Source organism: Nycticebus coucang, chromosome 9, assembly GCF_027406575.1.
Source record: "Nycticebus coucang isolate mNycCou1 chromosome 9, mNycCou1.pri, whole genome shotgun sequence".
Classification (NCBI taxonomy): Eukaryota; Metazoa; Chordata; class Mammalia; order Primates; family Lorisidae; genus Nycticebus; species Nycticebus coucang.
This window is the reverse complement of record NC_069788.1, coordinates 52,096,260-52,117,835: the sequence shown is the minus strand read 5'-3', so window position 1 is coordinate 52,117,835 and position 21,576 is coordinate 52,096,260. Positions and strand designations below refer to the sequence as shown.

The following is a 21,576-nucleotide window of genomic DNA, read 5'->3' as shown; positions in this document are numbered from 1 at the left end:
AGGTTTCAAGCGAGGAGAGAAGGGCTTTTACTTGACACCATAGAAGTGGCGTGAAATGATGTCCTGTGAAGAGCCAGTATAGTTTCTGTGCCCTGCAGCAGCCCAAAGTGCTTTAGAGGCACTCAAACTGTATAGTTTACACACCAAGCCCAGTGAGAGGAAGAGAAATAAATGTTTCAAGGCAATCCATTCTGCACTTTGCTGAGAAAAGCAAAGGGCTGTCTATGGAGGACAAAAATTGCAGAATTGGGTGTGTGGGAGAGCAAAAACTTTCTTCCCAATAGTGTTAACTCTGCATTTTATAGTGTAGCATATGTGTAGTTTTTGGCTATTACTAGTGTATTATTTTGTATGGGAGAGATGGGGTTGGAAATAAGGGAGAATCATTCTCATTAAAATTTGGGGCCTGAGGAAATTGTGAAATAATGGAAAGAACAGACGACTACTAATTTGCTTCTATGTCCATATTTTACCTTTTCAAAACATGTCATTGGCATCACAAATGGAGACTCTGAGAAAGTCTGTTTTTAAATCTGCGAATGCCTGAAACCTATAAGCCAAGGTGTTCAGTGCCTGAGCTTAATTTGATGCTGTTCCCTACAAAGGACTAAGCCAGCTCATCAGTTACCAAAGCTACCATTTTGGAGAAGGAAACTGATTGAGGAAGGAGTCTTTTATTAGAGAGTATACATCAGATCATTCTGTCTTTGAGGTACTAATTCCTGAAATTAAGAGGACCCTTTCTTTTCCAGTTATGAAATTATACTAGGTTGTTCATCCAAGCTACTGGCTGAACTGTTGGGGAAGAGGGTGGTACAGGAGATGGGACAGTTGGGAAGACAAGGACAGAGAACTCTTGGAGTCTTTTGTTTGTTTGAACTTTGAACTCAAAAACCCATGGGTGGCAGGGTTCAGTCACTGGCAGCCCATGTTTCATTGAAACAGTTCAAGAGTTGAATGATTTCAAAAGCCCTGGTCTCAGAAGATTAACCTTTCATACTGGGGTAGTGGTTCACTGTAAAGCACAACAATGACATTAAAAAAAAAAAAAACTTAAAAATTAAATGATATCCAAAATGCTCTGACTTGAATCATAAGATCTATCAGACTTGATATCATCTAGACTTACAACTAGAGCTACATTATTAAGTTGTTTTAGGAATGTGTTAGATTTCTGTGAAAACTTTGTTTAAATGTATACTTCATACCACAGTTTCTATCTTAATAAAACTATAGTTTTATATAAAAAAAAATAGATGACAGATGGTCCATGTTATCATGTAAATTGAAAGAGATGCTTGGCTACGTTTGCATCCTTTTTATTAACAGAAACCTAGTTGGCTGTCCTCTCAGGGGACAGGTGTAAATTTGTCAATTTACTGACAGGCATTGTAATGAGGTAGAAAAACATGAACTCTGTAGCAAGTCAGTGCAGAATTTGAACACTGATTCCAATGCTTCTACTTGATCTTAAGAGTTAAGAAATTTAAGTTTAAATTTAAGAAAAGTTTGCCACTTAAATTTCAATTGTATTGCTATAAAAATAGATATAACAACACGAACATCCTAGGGTTAATTTTGATAAAGGAAGGAGCTAGTGGATGTTATGTGGTCTGATGTGTTGCTATTTAATAAATGGTCATTATTATTACTGTAGTTGTCATCCAGGGCCTAGTCCCAAGTTTTTGAAACTAGATGTGGTCAGAATATAATTGATATAGGGACTAGTTCATAATAACCAGTCATTAAGACTGAAGTGTAAAACTGGTAATTTTTCAACAATAAGAAATGCATCTGTCATGAGGTTTGAAATAGTAAGTACAAACACTGCATTCTCTATAGGAAAAACCAACTTATCAGTACATAAAAATATGGAGGAGAAAATTAGCCTAGAAAAATGTGAAATTCGTGCAAGATTCTGTGATTCAGAATAGTTTGATCATGCTAAAATAACCTGATGTGGATTGTATTAACATTGCCATATGTGCTCCCAGTTCTTTAACCCCCACTTCAAACTCATCTACATACTATGGGCCCTATACACCTCTATTTCCTCCTCCCCTTCCTGGTTTCATTTCCTGTTCTCTACAGCCTGGATTTTGAACCAAAATTTAGAATCATTATGAAGAATATCAACCCTTTTATCCCCCCATAATGTATTTGCCCTAGTTATCTTTCAACAATTTACTCAATTATAAATAAGAGTGGCCACCCTATGAGGTTGTGTGCCCACGGCCTTGTGCCCTCTTTCACTGTCTTTCTTCTTCCTTTTTACTGTAGTATTTGAGAGCACAGGCTCTATGATCACTATTTTTGATTTAAAATCTTCCCAAATTATCAAAGCTACTTTCTCATTTGTAATTGTCACAATGAGAGAAATTCAGAAGAAAATGTATTACAGGCTCTGAAAACAATTCTCCAAATAATTTTGGCATCCCTTCTAGAATATTTCCTTCCACTTCTGGCTCTTCTTCCCTTGCATCTCTTATGTAAGTAGTGGTTGTTTTATCTTCTACACTTGGCTTAGGTGTTAGGTTCCCTTATCTTCTCCGTTGCCACTTGCAAGTCATTGTTTCTCTCTTCTTCCTAGAACCCCTTTGCTCCACCATCACACTAGAACACCACCACACTAGAACACCACCCCTTCTTGATGAAGTCATCTACTGATACCCAGCCACTTCCTCATTTGTTGAAGATTATTGGCAGTTTTCTCACTCTTCCCATGATTGCTCAGGCCATTATACAGGATGATTTTGATGTTATCTAGTCAATCCATCCAATATTTCAGATTCTCAGGTTTTTGCCTTCCTTTCCTCCAGTGATCAAGATGTCCTTTTAATCTCAGACATCCACACTCAAAGTTACACCCTAGAACTTGTGTCATTACCAGTAAGTACACCCCTCAAACCCTCAATGTCAAACATTCCATTTTCTGACCTTTTATTTTCTCAACTCACTCCTCTCCCTCTAGTACTATACAACTTTAATTTTTTTCAACCCCAAGAAAACCTAAAATAGAAGGTCTGTGAATTTATTTTTGCTTCCCTAATAACTCCTTTCCTACCTTTCTCCACTTCCTCTTTAAGCCTTACTTTCATGTCTTCCTTACTACATGCCATATGAAATGTACAGAAATTGTAATGATGACCTGTAGAATTATAGAATCAAGAATAAAAAACTAAAAAATGCTTTAAAATGACTTGTCTTTCTTGGGTTGGCACCCATAGTACAGTGATTAGGGTGCTGGCCACATACACCAGAGTTGGCGGGTTTGAACCTGGCCCAGCTAAACGAGGACAACTGCAATAAAAAAAATAGCTGGGGGTTGTGTTGGGCGTTTGTAGTCCCAGCTACTTGGGAGGCTGAGGCAAGAGAATCGCTTAAGCCCAAGAGTTTGAGGTTGCTGTGAGCTATGACACGACAGCACTCTACTGAGGTCAACATAATAAGACTCTCTCTCAAAAAAAAGACTTCTCTCTCATCTTAAAATAAGATAAAAGGTACGTATGTGACTAAAGTACACGTAAGGTGATAAAGGAAAAAACCTTAGTCACCTGAGTATGAGCAAAAGCAGCAATTGTAAACCCACCTGCTTTGGAAAATGGGAATGTGAACTGGGATGCTCATAGAGATGATTTTGAGATACTCAAAAAGGATACAACAGAAACCAGGATCATGTTAACTTTGGGACCCTTACTGCCTGTCCCTTCTCCAGGGCTGTATTATCTGGGAGTGGGGTTAGTACATTTCTAAAGTAGGGAAGATTAGGGACAAGCAAGTAGAGACAGGCATGAATGACCATTTAAATGGTCCTTTGATAAGGAGGACCTTATCATCTATATGTAGAAACTTCATTTCCTTCAACTGTGGGGGTGGCTCCAGAACTGTGAAAAATAAGTCTCTGTTGTTTAAGCCACCTAGTCTATGGTAATTTATTTTAAGAGCACAAATTGACTAAAAAAATAGGTGGTTCCAATATACAACCAAGGTTAAATAACACCGGTTTAAACCGTAGGAGCAGACCTCTATAGTGTGATAAACTCTTAAAATATTTAAAACACTCTGAAAGAGGAAATAATAGTAAATTTTAATACTTTTACTGTGTTAGGTCATGATATGAAACTTAACTTTTAATTTAAAGGTATTTTATAATTCTTTTTATTAGGAACCAGTTACCTAAACAACTTAAATGCGTTAGAACAAGAGCATAATAGATCTGCAGTCTAGTTACTGAAGCACAAATTCCTTCTATTGGCAAAACATGCATAAACATACACATTCTAGATGCAGCACAGCAAACTGCCAATGTATATAATAAAACTATTCAAGAATATATTGTAAATATACAAAATTGATTATAAAATTCCGAACTACCTTGAAATCTTCAAATCTCTCACTCCACAGAAGAAACTAGTTTAAAACAATTGAGTTTTCCGATGTCACAAAGTTGCTTCAAAACATAAGCAGATTAATCTAGCTCAATGTACTTTTCATTTCATAGCCTGATAGTACATGATATTGAAAAGTTAAAATATTTTAAGCAATTTCTAAATCCACTCTGATTCTTCAGTACTTAACAAAAGGAAAAACTAAAGTAAATATATCCCCTAAATTTATGATGCTCTTATAATAATCATATGCCAGGGTGCAGTCTCTGATGTTTGTTGAGAGCAGAACGATATCTGAAGACTTTTCCACAATCATTGCATCCAAAAGGCTTCTCTCCTGAATGAATTCTCTGATGCTGGATGAGATATGTGCTCTGGCTAAAAGTTTTCCTGCATTCATTACAGTTATAAGGTTTCTCTCCAGTATGAGTATTTTGATGTTCAGTCAGATGAGTGCTCCGGCTAAAGGTTTTGTCACATTCATTGCACTTATAGGGCTTTTCTCCAGTGTGAATTCGTTGATGCTGAGTCAGATGGGAGCTCTGGCTAAAAGTCTTATCACATTTATTGCACTGGTAGGGTTTTTCTTCTGTGTGAGTTTTTTGATGTTGAGCAAGAGATGAACAATGTCGAAAGGCTTTACCACACTCAGTACACTCATAAGGCTTTGCTCCTGTATGAATTCTCTTATGTTGTGTAAGGTGTATATTCTGGTTGAATGCTCTCCCACATTCATTACACTTATAAGGTCTTTCTCCAGTATGAATTTTCCTGTGCTGAATAAGGGATGAGCCATAACTGAAGGTTTTTCCACATTCATGACACTGGTAAGGTTTCTCTCCAGTATGAATTCTTTCATGCTTAGCAAGAGATGAACTCCGAATAAAGGCTTTCCCACATTCCTTACATTCATAGGCTTTCTCTTGTGTATGAGTTTTTTGATGTTGATTAAGGTTTGAGAGATAACTGAAAGCCTTTCCACATTCATTGCATTCAAAGGGCTTCTCTCGGGTGTGAATTCTCCGATGTTGAGTAAGGGATGAGCAGTAACTGAAGGCCTTTCCACATTCATTGCATTTATAAGGTTTTTCTCCAGTATGAATTTTTAGATGCTGAGCAAGGGATGACCAGTAACTAAAAGATTTTCCACATTCTGCACAATCATAGGGTTTCTCCCCAGTATGTGTTTTTTGATGCTGAGTGAGGTTTGAGTGCTGACTGAAGGCTTTCCCACATTCATTACATTCATACGGTTTTTCACCAGTGTGAATCATATGGTGACGAATAAATGTTGAGGGCCCATTGAAAGCCTTCCCACACTCATTACATTTGTAGGTTTTCTCTCCAGTATGAATTTTTTGATGTTGAGTAAGGTGTGTGCTCCTAGTGAAGGTTTTATCACATTCATCACATTTAAAAGGTTTTTCTCCTGTATGAATTTTCTGATGTTCCATAAAGTGGCCTCTCTGGCTAAAGGCTTTTCCACACTCATTGCAAGTATATGGCTTCTCACCAGTATGAATTCTCTGATGCTGAACAAGATGGGTCCTCTGACTAAAGGCTTTTCCACATTCATCACATTTATAGGGTTTTTCTCCAGTGTGAATCCTTTGATGTTGAGTAAGAGATGGACCCTCAATGAAGCCTTTTCCACATTGATCACATTTATATGGTTTATCTCCAGTATGAATTCTTTGATGGTTTATAAGGTTTTCACTCCGGCTGAAGGCTTTTTCACATTCATTACATTTGTATGGTTTTTCTCCAGTATGTGTTCTTTGATGCCGAATAAGAGCTGAACAATAACTAAAAGCTTTCCCACATTCATTGCACTTACAAGGTTTCTCTTTTTTAATTGGATTTGAATTCTGTTTGATACTTGTTTTAGTAGAGGTCTTTTCTGGAGATATTTCTTTTTGTGTTACAAGACATGAATTCACATTGATGCTTTTTCCAAATTCATTATTTACAGGACCTTTCTCCCAAGAGGGTATTGTCTCTTCAGCTATTTTTATTTCCCTTGGCAGTGTCTGTTGCTTTGTCTGCTGTCTTGCTAAACTGCCTTCAGATTCCCAGGTTTCTAAGAAATTGGAACTCCAAGAATCTTCCCTTTTGTGTTTTTTTACCAGTGTCTCTGGGAATGGCTCTTCTTCAGAAATGTCCAGCTTGGGGGCTGACACACTATTTTCAGGTGTTGTCTCCCAATCTGAAAGAAAAAGAAAATGCCAGTATTTTTTGAATAGAGAAAAACAAAACTGCTATTGTGGAATGATCTAATTAAACTAATGAAAGCCCTTGGGAAATTCTGACAGTTTTCAAATATATAGCTGTATTATTGGGGAGAAAATTAGAAAGTGCTAAGAAGAATGATAAATAAAATTAAAAAGTGCCAAGAGAATGTCCAATTCAATTTCATAGATAATTTCAAATAAAATTAAAAAGTGGCAAGAGAATGTCCAATTCAATTTCATAGATAATTTCTACGAGTCAATAAGGGAACTCCATTTAAGGTGATAGTTACTAAAAAGGTGACCACAGAGATGGCTAAGAGTAAAAAGAGATGGACTGAAGCTGAAGAAGCCAGTCTGAGCTAGGATTCTTTGCTGATGAACAACAAAATAAAAATCTAAAATAGAAAACCATGATTTAGAGATAGAACAGGAAAGACTTAGCTAAGACCTCATAGTCTTTAGCCTGAACACTATCGAATAGTTGTATCATTGTTAGAAATGGGAGAGTTGTAAAGAGCAGAGGAACTAATATTCAGGGGGCAAGATAACAAGTTTAGGTCTAGGCAATTTGAGAATTAGGAAAAGAAATGGAGGACTGGACTGCAGACTAGTCTTTGTGGAAGTGAACCAGGATGTTTAAATGTAGGATAGAAAGTATCAGCTCAAAAACAGAAGAGAAAGAGTAACTAATGTCATATATTTATAGGGTAAACAGCAGAGATAGGGGAAAGATTCTTGGAAATATTTAGGGTAGTAGTACTAATAAAATATACTATGAAAGAAATAAGTTTATTAGCAAACCTATAAACAACAGAAGAAACAAAAAGACAGGAAAGTACATAATCACAGTACAGTGCACCAAGATAAGACTAAACGCAGCAGGGTCATTACTGCTGGCAGTATCCTTAAAGAACAAAGGCTGTGTTTAACACATTTCTTCATTTCCACTGGAAAGAGAAGATTATATCAGACCCCAGAGAATCCTGAATCTTTCCCCTGCTGTGAGCCCAGTCACTATCACTGCATGCTGAAACAGCGAGGCAGCCCCTAGAGAGGCCTACCATCCCCTCCACACCTTTCACCTTGGGTAATGGTTTACCTACAGCATTCATCAGTGTATGCAGCCTCACAGCAGCAGAATTTCTCTAGCAGGGACAAAATCAATCAATGTAGGCTTTGAGAATGGACAATTCTTTAATAAATGAATATATTTTCATTAACAGAAAAAAGGGCATGAAGTGGCAGATCTCCAAACCTGGTCGAAAATTCAGTTGAAAGCAACATAAAGCAGACCATGACCAATGTTATCCACATTGTTATGTCTTCCACTCAATAACATTCCACTCAATAGCAAAATATCTGGGTTGGACAAAGAATGAAGAACTGGAGAAAATTACAAAAGACCAGATTTTCTACTGCAGAAAGCAATTCCCACTTTATTACACACAACATCTATGAGCATTGACCACAGTATTCTGACACCTATGTATGGTGAAAAACTATCTTCAAAGGTAGCAGGATAAAGTGATCAAATCAGAACTATATATGAAATAAAGAAAGGATTATGTAATAAAAAAATGGAGGCTGCAGGTATGGAGTTCACTTTTGCTGAGTGTAGTTGGGAAAAAAAAGTGAGAGATAGGATGGTAGCCAGAAAGATTCATAGTGTTGAGTAATGAATATGTATTTGGAAATATAGACTATCTATTTTTGTCTGAAAGTACTAGGGATAAAGCCTGTACATCGAAAATAGACAACTGTAAGAACCAAAAAATAAGGTGATAATTATGAGATCAGGGTTCCAAAGGAAGTGGGAAGAGATGGAATCTTGACCTTGAGAGGCTAACTTTAGAAAAAGGCAGGAAGGATACCTCCTCTGAATGAAGTATAAAAGTAGAATACAGACTGAAACAATTAGTAACATGACAAAGCATAAGGGAGTCCAGAACAGATGGCTTCTCATTTCTTCACAAGAGATACTTTAAAGAGAAATAAGTACATCCATCTGACAGCCATAAACTTCTCTCTTATCAGGTTGGCAGTTAGAAGTAATGATACTCATCTGCACCCTTTACTTACCTGCAAAAGTACCTACTGGAAAGCCTGGTTCTATGACCCATGGCTCTGTTCCTTGTTCTAACTGAGAAATCACATCAGGTTTGGAAACTTGGAGTCCTGCTCGTGGTGGGGGGAAAAAAAGAAAGAAATCTGTCCCCAGTAAGACAAAAGTAGCACATCAGAATTTAATTTCACTGCTTTATCTTTAGAAGGAATGACATGCAGGATAAATTGGATGGGAGTGGATAGCATACTGAGCTTCAGTGTTAAATCCCCAGACATGGTAAGGGTATAACTTGGGAACTGATCTTTGAGAGGTGTAAATGGTGGTGCCCAGAGACGAGGATGCAAGGAAATGTTCAGGCCAGGTTTATTGAAAGGGGAGGGTGACCTACCTGGGCAGTGCAAAGGTATTGTTTGTATGTGGGGGGGAGGGCAGTTAGAGACCCCTTTTATATGGGGTCATGGGGGATAAGCACATTCCACAGGTTGCCTGTCAGGTTAGGGTCTTTGGGGGTGAACTTCTCAGGGTGTTGGCTAGTCAGATCCTTTATGTCTTTGCCTTAGAAGGAGAGTGGAGAGGAGAAGGAGAGGAAAGGGGTTTGTGTGTGACTGCGTTAGGATCCCCCAAAATTTTGGTTTAGGAAAGTTATTAGTTTGTCCTTCTGCTTGCTAGGATAGTATAAACCTTTGCAAAAACTTTCCAAATTTAGAAATTGTTGGTCTCTAAACTTAAAGGCAAAACTCAGTTAAGCACAAAAGTAAACCTTCCTCTTCTACATCCTCTGACATTTACTTAGCAAAGTCATCCTTACCTATAGAGACCAGGTGGGTATAATTTTCCAGTGTCACATCCCTGAACAAATCTCTCTGGCCAGGATCCAGCTGTTTCCATTCTTCCCGGGTAAAGTCTACTATCACATCTTTGAAGGTCACCGATTCCTGAAATACCAATCATATTTCTGCTTAGCCATAAAACATTTACCTAGGAAAGGAGTAAAGTAGCAATACTGACAGAAGAAAGACAGGCTATCTTAAAGTGATCTTGAAATTTTTTGCTTTTGTAAAATAAATATAAAAACAGCACCTGACCCACAGGGTGATATAAGAATTACATAAGAAATGTTCCACGTGAAATGCTTAATTTAGGGTCTGGCATATAAATACTGAGTCAATATGACTACTATTATTATGTTCATTATGGGCATCATCATCTCAGTGTTCTAAGATATATCAAGTCTTAATAGTATAACTATTATCATCAATGTTATTTGATACAATGTGCAAGAATAGCAAAAGATTTTTTTCAAAGAATGGGAGATTTGCCCTACTACATTTAAAAATATAGCAAAAGATACAGTAATTAAAACAGAGTGGCCTAATATAAAATAAAACAAAATAAGATGAAAGAGAAAGTCCAGAAACAAACTCCTGTTTATAAGAGTTAAAGAGACTAAGCAGCTTTCAAATTAGTTAAAAGTTAATTAGTTAAATTAAAAATCAGGTAAAAGTCAAATTAGCTAAGATGGAACAGTCACTGAATTGTGCTATAAGAAATGATTGTCTATTTGTCAAAAAAATTAAGGTGAATTATTTACATCACAAAATACAAAAAAAAAAAAATCCTACTGGCTAAAAGATTAAATTTCAAAAAGAAGCTGAAATTAAAAGGTAGATTAAAAGACATGAAAATAGGTGTATAAGTTTGAAATGTAAAAGGCAAAAATTATAAGACAAAGACTGATACATATAATTACCACCTAACAAGGTAATATTCCTATAAGACTCATAAAAAAAGGCAATTTAACTAAAAAGATTCTGTATAGCAAAGAAGTAACGAAATAAAAAGACAAACAGGGGTGCCCAACCTTTTTTTTTCCTGCCACACATTATAGGAAGAGGAGGCATCTTGGGGCACACATTAAATACATAAACACTAATGAAAGCTGATGACCAAAACCAAAGGTCTGTACCAATTTTCATAACCACCACCAAAGATAAGCAAAAAAGTCCTCACATAATCTGCATGCACCCCACAGACCGCAGGGTGGACACCCTTGAAGGGCAAATATCTGTGGACTATCATCCAACAAGGGACTAATATCTAAAATATACCAGGAACTTGAACTCAATAGCAAAAATATAAGTGAAATAATCCCATTAAAAAGAGGGCAAAGGAAATGAATAGCCATTTCTCAAAAGAAAACATACAAATGACCAACAAATATATGAAAACATTTTCAGCATCACTAATCATCAAAGAAATATAAATCAAAACCATAATAACATCTTACCTATTAGAATGGCTCATTATCAGACAAAAAGTAACAAATGTTGCCAAGAATACACTGTTGGTGGCAATGCAAATTACCCTGTTTCCCCAAAAATAAGACAGTGTCTTATTTTAAGGTGTGCTCCCAAAGATGCGCTAGGTCTTATTTTCAGGGGACATCTTATCTTTCCTGTAAGTAGGTCTTATTTTCGGAGGATGTCTTATTTTCAGGGAAACAGGGTAGTATAGCCATTATGGAAAACAGTATAGCATTTCCTTTAAAAAACTAAATGTAGAACTACCATATGATCTAGTAATCCTACTACTGGATTACTTATCCAAAAGAAAGGAAACCAGTGTATCAATGAGATACCTATACCCCCATGTTTATTGCAGCCAAGATATAGAATCAACCTATGAATGGATAAGGAAAATGTGGCATACAAGGGCTATCCAGAAAGTATTCACCCATGTAATATGAAAAATATTATTAACAATGCCTGGATACTTTCTGGACAGCCCTCATATGTATATGATTGGGATCCCTGAGTAAACAAACTGAGGTGAGCCCTATGACTGCTTCAGTTTACTGCCTTGAGGAGTTTCCAAGCAGTGGTACAGGGAGAAAGGAAACCAGGAGGAACATAAGCGATTCCCTGAACTTGAAGAAATAGAACTAAGAGTTTGAAGAAATCAAAGTTACTAGAGTTCATAGGACAAAGTACTGGAGAAGAGAGAACTACACAAAGAGAGAAGCAAGAAAAACTGCAAAATTTCCTTGAGTATTCAGCTAAGTACCAATCAGTTCATGAGTGGGATGAGCTAATCTGAGTCAAGGAACAAATCATCCAAAGAGTCTTATGGGACCAACACCACCACTCAAAAAGGGCTGGAAATACAGTCTATTCCCATCAGCCAAACTGAAAAACTTCGTAATTCATGAGGCATTGGGTAAAATGTTCAGAATGGTTCTGCCCCAGTAGTAGGAAATAAACATCCTTTGACTAAATGTTGTTCTGGGTCCCCCTAACAAATCTTAAAAGGCTTGAAAGGAACATGCTGTTTCGAGTAACTTAAGTGCTTCCTAGAAAAAGGCTCAAGAATATTTCACAGAAATATAAGAATATGCAGAACCGAATAAGGTAAAATTCAGTATGTGGCATCCAATCAAAGATTAACAGGCATACAGAGAAAAAACATATATAACCCATGATGAGGAGAAAAATCAATCAATTGAAACCAACCCAGAACTGACACAGATGCTAGAGTTAACTGACAAAAACATTAAAAGTTATGACTCTATTCCATCTGTTCAAAAAGTAAAGCAGAGATATAATAATTAAAAAAAACAAACAAACAAAAATGGGACTTCTGGAGTTGAAAATGAGAATGTTCTGAGAGAGAAAATACACTGGATAGTATTAACATCAGATCAGGCTTGAAGAAGGGAAGATTAGTAACTTCAAAAAACAGAGATACAGGACCAGGCATGGTGGTTCACACCTGTAACAGCAATATTTGGGGAGGCTAAGATAGGGTAATCCTTTGAGACCAGGACTTCAAGACAACCCTAAGCAACATAGTAAGACCCATCTCTATAAAAAAATTTAAAAATTAGCCAGGCATGGTGACAAGTGCTTGTAGTTCCAGCTATTTGGAGACTGAAGTGAGAGGATCACTTAAGCTCAGGAGTTTGAGGCTACAATGAGCAATAATCAGGCAACTGCATGCACTTCAGCCTGGTTGAGTGAGGGAGGCCCTAACTCTGGGGGTGGGAGGGAGATAAGAACTATCCAAAATGAAACAGAAAAATAAAATTTCAATAAAGAGCACTGGGGAACTGTGGCAAAACTTCAAGTGGGCCAATATGAAGATCTACTTGGAAAGTATTCAGCCACGTAACATGAAAAACACTGGCTGGATACTTTGTGGACAGCCCTCATATGTGCAATTACAATCCTTGGCTCGGGAGATGGGTAGACAGAAAGGAGGTCAGAAAAACTGAAGAAATAATAACTGATTATTTTTCAAGCCTGATGAGAATTAAAATCGCATATCCTAAAACTCCATAAACTGCAAGTATAAGAAACATAAAGAAAAGTGCACCAAGAAACATAATCGAACAGCTCAAACTCAGAGATGAAAAAATGTTACAAGCAGTCAGAGAACAAAGGACACATAAATACACAAGAACAAAGATAAAAGTGACAGTGACATTTTTGTTGAAAAAAATGCAAGCAAGAAGACAAAAGAACAATATCGAATACTAAAAGAAAGAAATCTGTCATAACTAAAATTCAAAAACAAAGGCAAAATAAAAATAAAACCTTTTCTAGACAAAAACCTGAAAGAATTCAAAACCAGATCTACACTAGAAGAAGTGTTAAAGGAAGTCCTTAATCAGAAGAAAAATGATTATCAGATGAAAATATGAATCTATATTTCTCAAGTTTGGCACTATTGATATTTTGAACCAGAAAATTCTTTTAACGAATTGCGGGGGCTGTCCTGTATAGTAAGGCCTCAACCCACTAGATGCCAATGGCACTCCCCATCAATTCATGTCAATTAAAAAAGTTCCTGAATATTAACAAATGTCCCTAGGGGAAAAATTACTCCTGATTTATACAAAGGAATGAAGATCATCAAAAGTGGTAACTACACCAGTAAATCTACACATTTTTTTCCCCTTATTACTTAAATCTCGTTCAAAGATAATGGCTGCTTAACTGAAAATAATAACCAAGTATTATGGGATTTATAAATAATACATATGGCAACAATAGCATAAAAACTATTTGATGGAAGGCAGAAATAGAAGTACGCTATTGATTATTTATGAAGTAGGTATCACTTGAAGATAATGGTGATGAATTACCTTTACATTAGATTTACAGCAACAACTAACATAGCAAAGAATTTGCTAGGCATTGTGGCAGGTGCCCTGTAGTTCCGCTACTCCAGAGGCTGAAGAAGGAGGATCACTTGAACCCAGGAGTTTTAAGTTGCTGTGAACTGGGCTGATGCCATCGCACTTTAGCCTGGGGCAACAGAGTGAGACTCTTTCTCAAAAAAATAAAATAAAATACCAAAGAATTATGATAATAAGCCAATGAAGGAGATAAAATGGAATCATAAGAATATTCAATCCAAAAGAAGAATAGAGGGAAAAAAAGAACCAAGGCAATACAAATAATAAAAAAAAAACTTCAAGATAATAGACTTAAACTTAACCATATCACTCACATTACATATAACACTTTAAGCATAAAATCATATTAAATATAAATGGTGTGAACACCAGTTAAAAAGCAGACTGCCAGACTAGATTGAAAAAGAACAAAACCCAATTACATGTTGCTTGTAAGTAACTCACTTTAAACATAAAGATATAAGTAAGTTAAAAGCAAAGGATGAAAAAAGATAGACCATGCTGATACTAACCAAACACCAAAGTAAACTTCAAGGCATTAAAAAGATCGCTCCTCAATGATAAAGAGACCAACTGATTAACAGAACATAACAGTCTTAAATGCTTATACAACTAATGACAGAATTTCAAATTTAGGAAGCAAAAACAGAATGGCAAGGAGAAATAAAGCCATAATGGCCTAAGATTCCAATACTCTTTTCAAAGTAACTGATAAAATGTCAATGGAAAATCAAGAAGGATATAAAAGACTTGAACACCACTATTCATCAACTTTACCTAACTGATATCTGTGGTATACAGAATAATGGCCCACCCAAAAATGTCCATGTCCTAATCCTTAATATGTCACATAAATATGGCAAAAGAGAGACTTGGCAAATGTGACCAAGTTAAGAACCTGGAGAAGGGAAAATTATTCTAAATTACATGGGTGGGCCCAATGCAATCACAAGGGTCCTAGGACCTCCTAGGGTCCTGGGCTTGGGGAAGTGGCAAGAAAATCAGTGAAAGAAATGTGAAGACAGAGGACAAGTCAGAATCAGAGAAATACTTGAAGATGTCATAGTCCTGGCTTTAAAGATAGACAGGGATACAATCCAAAGAACATACCAGCCTCTAGAAGCTGAAAAAGGCAAGGTAAAACAGTATCTCTTAGAGCCTTCAGAAGAAGGCAGCCCTGACAACCCAATTTGGACTTTTGAGCTCCACCATATGATAGTAAATTTGTGTTATTTTAAGCCAACTAATCTTACGGTAACTGATTACAGCAGCAATAAGGAACTAATACATCTGTAGAACACTCTACCCAACAATAGCAAAATATACATTCTTCTCAGGTGCTCATTAATTACTTACCAAGATTGATCATATTATGGGCAAAAGAAAAGTCTTAATAAGTTGGAAAGGATTCAAGTTACACAAAATATCTTCTCTGATTACAGACATGTTCATTCTCTTGCTGGTAGTGATGGTTTCATGAATGTATACATATGACAAATATATCTAATGACATACTTTAAATATGTGCAGTTTATTGTCACAATATACCCCTTAGTAAATAAATAAAAAAAAGAATATCAAAAGTATTTGAGCTGAAAGTGGCAAGATTTGGACTATTTCTTTGGTAAGAAGATTGTTGTAGGATAAAAAGTTAAGTAGACGGGAAAGTCCAAGCAGGAAAAAAAGAGTGATTAAAGAGGGCTTGAGGTTGATTATGGCTAATGGAGCAATTGTTAACTTTTTGTCTCAGTTCTGTTATCATTTTTTTCCTAAAACATTACCAGTTCGTTTTTACTCCATTAAAAACCATTAATTGTTCACAAATGACCTACAGAATAAAGCCTTCAACTTTTCATCCAAACATTCAAGGACTTTCACATTCTGACCTTACTCAACCATTTATTAATCACTTGCCAAAATAAACCATCTCTTCCAAATTTTTCTGAATCTTGTGTAACACCTACTAATTCTTACTTGTGACCTTCTACTTATAATCTTCTCCATACTTGTTTAAATATCAAATGTCACCAATCCTTTGAAAAGTAACACAAGTGCCCCATCTTCCATGAAACTCTAGCCCCTCCAGATCACATACATTTTTCTGTACTCTAATTTCTGTAGTACCCATTTCACCTTTTCTTATAATTGCCTGTTTTGTTTTTCAGCAGTCATCTTGGTCTCTATTCAAGTAAAAGATCACGTTTTGAACTACTTTGTTCTTCCATCTCTGGAACATGAAGAAGTAAAGTGGTGAATGAATGTATTAGTTAAAGCTGGAGAGGCAGAGCTATAAATGAGATCACTGGGCAGATGAGAGCCCAGAATAAATTGCCAACATTGGTTTGTGGACAAAAATATCCCACTGCAAAAGAATGCACCATCTCATTCTAAGGAATAAAATGGCATTTCAGGAAATCCCAACTTACCTGAAAACTGGATGATGGGAGTAGAGTATGCTCCCCTTGGAGAAGGGCAGAGTCTGGAGAGGACAGATCTAGGAAAGGAAGAAGCAGCAGCCATAATCAATTCTGTCCAATTTCGCTACTCCCAACACGCCATAGGCCCATTTACTTTTCTATTTGAAAACAATACAGACTATGCCATTTCCTTTACATTTCAGAATTTTAAAAAAAGATACTAGATAACTGGCAACTAGGGCACTATTTAAGATCTGCTTTAAGATTCAGTTTCCCTTGGGGTTGCAGCTTGCCTCAGCAGAGTTGATGTGCATTCTTCAATCAACTCTCTTGGCTCAGCTCTAAACCATCGGCTTACTTGCTAAACTTCTGTCCTTTAACTCTCCTTCTAGGGAGCCTCTGTGGAAAGCTGGCTCCAGTCGGCCATCTTGCCTCTGCCCCTAAGATTCAGTTTTGTCCACAGATACTTAGTCACATGGATCACACAACTAAACCTACATTGCTCATTAAGTGAATCAAAATATTTCTGCTGCCTTTTCTTTGCTACATATAAAATATGAAGAAATAATCAGATTACTTTTCAAATGTCTGCATATGTCTTTTGAAAACTTTGTTGTTGATGCAAATTAAATATCACAGTGACATACTGTTTATACTACCCACCTACCAGAACATCTTAAATTACATAAACATAGTCAATGCTAATTGCTGGCAAGAATACAAAGCAGTGGGAACTTCTGCACAGTGCTGTGAGGGGTGGGTCAATTTATCAACCACTTAGGAAAATATATACTAAGTTAACCATATTTCTACCCTTGATTCAGCAATTTCATTCCTGGGCATATCCCCATAAGAAATGCTTATGTCTATTAATAGATTTGCACAAGAATGTTCATTGGAGGATCATACATAGTATCACCAAACTGAAAACAACCCAAATGTCTTTCCACAGCAGAAGATATAAACAAACTGTGGTATATTTATATAATGGAATATTATTCTAAAATATCAGAGCTACTAACATAACAACATGGATACATCTCATGTACTGTTGAGCAAAATAAGCCAGACACGAAGGAATGTGTATAGTATATGATTACATATATATTAAGTTCAGAACCAGACCAAACTGATCTCTAGTGATGGACATTAGAATAGTGGTCACCTCTGGAGGGATTACTGACTGGGCAGAGACACAAGAGAGACTTGTGGAGCGTTAGAAACATTACATATCTTGGTTACATGAATATATAGTTGTACATGTATAAAAGTTCATCAAGATGTATATTGTTCACTTAATATTTGTGCACTTTAATGTAACATATAACTCAATAAATAAAATGAAAACAAACTTTGCTCTTGGGGAGGTTTATTCAGAGTAATGGTTAATAGAAAAGCCTGATTCTAAGAACAACTCCTCTTATAATTTATCGTGTATAATTATATAAGTCCCTTGTTTTCTCTAGGCATCAATTTCCTCATCTTTAAAAGTGTGGAGGCAAATGTTTCACAAATATACTTTTCAAAATGCTCTTAAGGAGGAGAAGTATTGGGGAAAACTAAATTTGGTGTATCATTTCCACAAAGAAATAGGCAAGAAGAATTTTCTCTTAAATGTATGCAGACAGACCAGTGAGGGAAGATGTCTCTTTATATAAAACATCAATTAGAAACATCAAGCATGAAAGAGAAAGAACAACAATGCTGTAAGAGATGCTTGGTAAAAAACAAGAAAATACCAAAATACATAAGGGCCCAGGAGGATATTTATGACCCTAGGCACAAATACATGATATAGGGGCAATAAGTCAAATGAATTTATACCTGATAAAAAAAGAGGGAAATACAGTCTTCTAGGTATTACCAAGACTTGTTGGAATGGAAGTCATAATCAGAATAAGACTCTCAAACTATATAACTTAAAAAAAAAAAAAAAAAACCTCTGTTTCTTGGGAAACAGAAGAATAAAAAGCCAAACAATTGAATGTTTATGTTCCCATATAACATTAGGCGATCTAGATTGCATCAGTAGGGTACAAAGACAGTCTCCTTGGGATACACCATCAGGATGGGTCAGACCATCTGATTTTTAGGCTCAAGAATCAAATTCCAGAGAAATCCCACTGGCCTACTGTGGGTTTTATGATCAAGCCTTGGTTAAAATAAGGCTGGGTAAAATTTGCTAAAAATGATCTGAAAGAAAGAGATAGACTAAGGGATGGGTTACTGTATGCAATGCAATAATCCTGACTATAAAACCTGATAGAAACTGTAGATAAACCAAAAAGAAGAGAAAAAAAAAAAATAAAAGCAGCACCAGGGTGACAGCAGCATGCCCTGGATAGCATAGGCAAGTGAGGGTGATAAATACTAAGAAAACCTAGATGGTTGCAATCATTTGGGTAAGTACATAAGTTTCATTTTGTAAAAAAAAAGTGTTAATCAAGAAATCCTTGATTATCTTAATGGTGTCATGCTTCAGAAAGTAGAGGAAGCAATAAAAGAAATTATTATTCTTGACTCAGTTTTGGCCAGTACAGAAAAACTTTCGCAACAGAAATCTTGGGGAAAAAATGGAGATGTTATCTTAGAGTTTTTAATGGTGAAAAAAATGCTCTACATGGACAGATAGGTATCCAAGACTTTAAGAAAATAAGATCAAGAGAATACTACCCAAAATCTTAATCTGAGGGTAAGATGCTTTTGATTCCAATAGAAACCAAGAGAACCAACAACAATAATAATTACAGAAACAAACTGTGTGCTTGGCACATAGTAAATGCTCAATAAGTGTTACAAATATTATGATTATAAGGGACAGAAGGTCAAGAAAGTTAACAATAGCTACATAATTGTGAAAAATCTTTCCCCAACCTCAGGCAAGACTTTTAATGAAACCACTTTGGCTGATGTAATTCTGAGAAACTTAGAATTTAAAAGAACATCATAAAAGGACCTTTAGAGCAAAAAATTGAGAAAAGTATATCTCAAACCTACATGAATAAATATGGATAATGCTAACACTTCTAATGATGTCATTTTTAACAGATTGCAAGAAAAAGGACTACATAATAGGCTACACCTAACCAGACTGCATAGGTATCCTAAAGAATATAAAGACAATGGCAGTGCAGAGGTAAGTCTAGAGTGACGTGTCACATGGCTTTGTACCTTACCTTGACCTGTTCAGTAACATGTAGGAAGAAACAGAGAAATACTCATCAGATCTACTAGCAACATAAAGTTGGAAACAATAATTAAAACACTGAATAAGTAAATTAGGATTCATAATTACTCTGAAAGGCTGAAACACTTGGCAAAAAAATTGAGAAATCACAAATGTGAAGTCCTGAAATTAAGAATAACACCAATCCATTATACAAGAATGGCACTATCTAGTTCTCTGCAGTTTAAGTAAAAAATATCTAAGGTTTACAATATAATTTTATTCAAAGCAAACACAGTATGCTGTCAAACAGCAGAAGTATAATCCAAATCAAAAGAAGTAGTAGATCTTACCTTCAGGTACTCCTCAAAGCACATGTAAAGAACTATGTTTAGTATTAGACACTGCATTTCAAGAAAAATGCTGACAAGCAGGAGAGTTTTTAAAGAAGAGGTCTAAATTTATCACATGGACCTATCAAAGGAATTGAGGCTATACTGCTCAGAAAAGAATCTATAAGGAGGAGTTTTAACAGCTGAATTCACATATTTGAATGGCAGCAATGTGAAAGAAAGTGCATGTTTTGCTTTGGGGGGCTAAGAACTAAGATCAACACAAAAATTACAGGGACATACTAATATAAGAGAAAGAAAGGAAAGAAAGAAAAGAACGAAAGAAAGACAACAGGGAATAGTCTGCACCCAAAATGGTAACTTTAATACCATACTTGTTCTGGCATAGGCCAGAAGGCCATCTGTCAAAGATATTTCCAAAGGTATTATTGAATTGAAGGGATGGGTGATTGCAAGATTTTTATTCTGACTACAAAATTACCATTCTAATATTTAATAAGTAGAAGTCATATGTGGATCACAGATATTCTGAATCGTTGTTCCTTTTCATTCCTCAATATGAAAGGTAGGAATAATGAACTCTTCCCCCAAGTTTCTCCCTATAAAGTAAATAAGAATATGTCTCCGAACTGTAATTAGGTTTCCTTACTTATTCCTAAACATACTGTTCCTTCCTTCCAGCTCTCCTCCCAGCTCTGACCTCCAGTATTTGATCTACCATCGTGACTGTTCTTTAGCCTCCATCACCCAACTCTCCCCCGAATCGTCCCCATTACCTTCCATCTCAGAAGTTTATCTCATTCTTCTGGAACTTGGACACCAGGGTTCGCCAGGCAGCGTTTCGCCAGCTTTTCTCGCAGGGAATCTGAGCTCTTAAACACGCTAAGGTTGTCTACCCTAAAAGACAGAGGATGGAGTCAGCAGCCTACGTCACACAATCACACTTTAGAGTCTTGCAGAGTGGCCAAGAGGTCTTACACAAGAGAAGTACCCAAAGAGAGCACTAGAGAGGCATGTGGCACTCGGATGGACAAAAACAGGGGTGATCGAGTACGCAGGTTCAGGCTCAGCTCCAAACCCCCCCTGGGGCCCATCCTAGAAGCTGGCCAGGGGCGCCCACAGATACAGTGCGTTCTCTGTGCACACTTGAGACTCAGACTCCTGCGGTCTGATACAGGAAGACACACCTGTTGCGGAGCGTAAAAGCTGGAAGGTGGATGAGCAGGGCGGGGCCCGGCACCCGACTTCCCTCTAGGCCGGAACAAAAGAACAAAGCCCTCTATGGATCAGGGCGGGACCGCCCCGCACATAAGGAGACGAGGTGCGCCCCCTTCGAGGACTCCCCAGCTTTCTCTCGCAGAGGCCGCTACCAGCGAAAGCAGGTGACGTCACGCTCCTGGAGGGCTGGCAGTTACCATGGCGATATCTGGGCCCTCCTCCCCCTACAGCTATCCACACCCTCCGCTCCCGGGTCCGGAAGCTCTGTGACAGTCACCAGACATTACGAAGGGAGCCCCAGCAGCAGGACTTCCAGAGCGCCAACCTCCTTCCACGCCTACAGCCGGTTTCAATGGTCACTTCCGGCCGTGCCAGGAGAGCTCCGCCCCGCACGCCAGTTGCGTTGACCCGCGCCCGGCGGGCACACAGGACTACGCTTCCCAGAATGCTCCTCGACTATGTTTCGGAACTTCATTTCCCAGAGGCTGCGGCCAACGTGGACGTTCGAGCTGCGGGGTGCCTGGAGCTATACCAGTTAGTG

At 37.1% G+C, this 21,576-nt stretch overlaps 1 protein-coding gene across 2 annotated transcripts; it reads right to left on the bottom strand.

The window, feature by feature from the left end:
- Window positions 1-4,140: 4,140 nt before the first annotated feature.
- Window positions 4,141-21,375, bottom strand: ZNF184 (zinc finger protein 184). Of its 2 annotated transcripts, none has more exons than XM_053602969.1 (6): window positions 21,313-21,375; window positions 20,594-20,714; window positions 16,308-16,375; window positions 9,493-9,619; window positions 8,699-8,794; window positions 4,141-6,594 (listed from the first exon to the last, which is right to left on the bottom strand). In XM_053602969.1, the coding sequence occupies exons 2-6, from the start codon at window positions 20,598-20,600 to the stop codon at window positions 4,634-4,636; spliced, it is 2,259 nt and encodes a 752-aa protein (XP_053458944.1). In that variant the 5' UTR covers window positions 20,601-20,714; window positions 21,313-21,375; the 3' UTR covers window positions 4,141-4,633. The 2 variants fall into 2 exon arrangements, with proteins under 2 accessions (XP_053458944.1, XP_053458943.1); XM_053602968.1 differs by having other exon boundaries at window positions 21,005-21,364.
- Window positions 21,376-21,576: the final 201 nt, after the last annotated feature.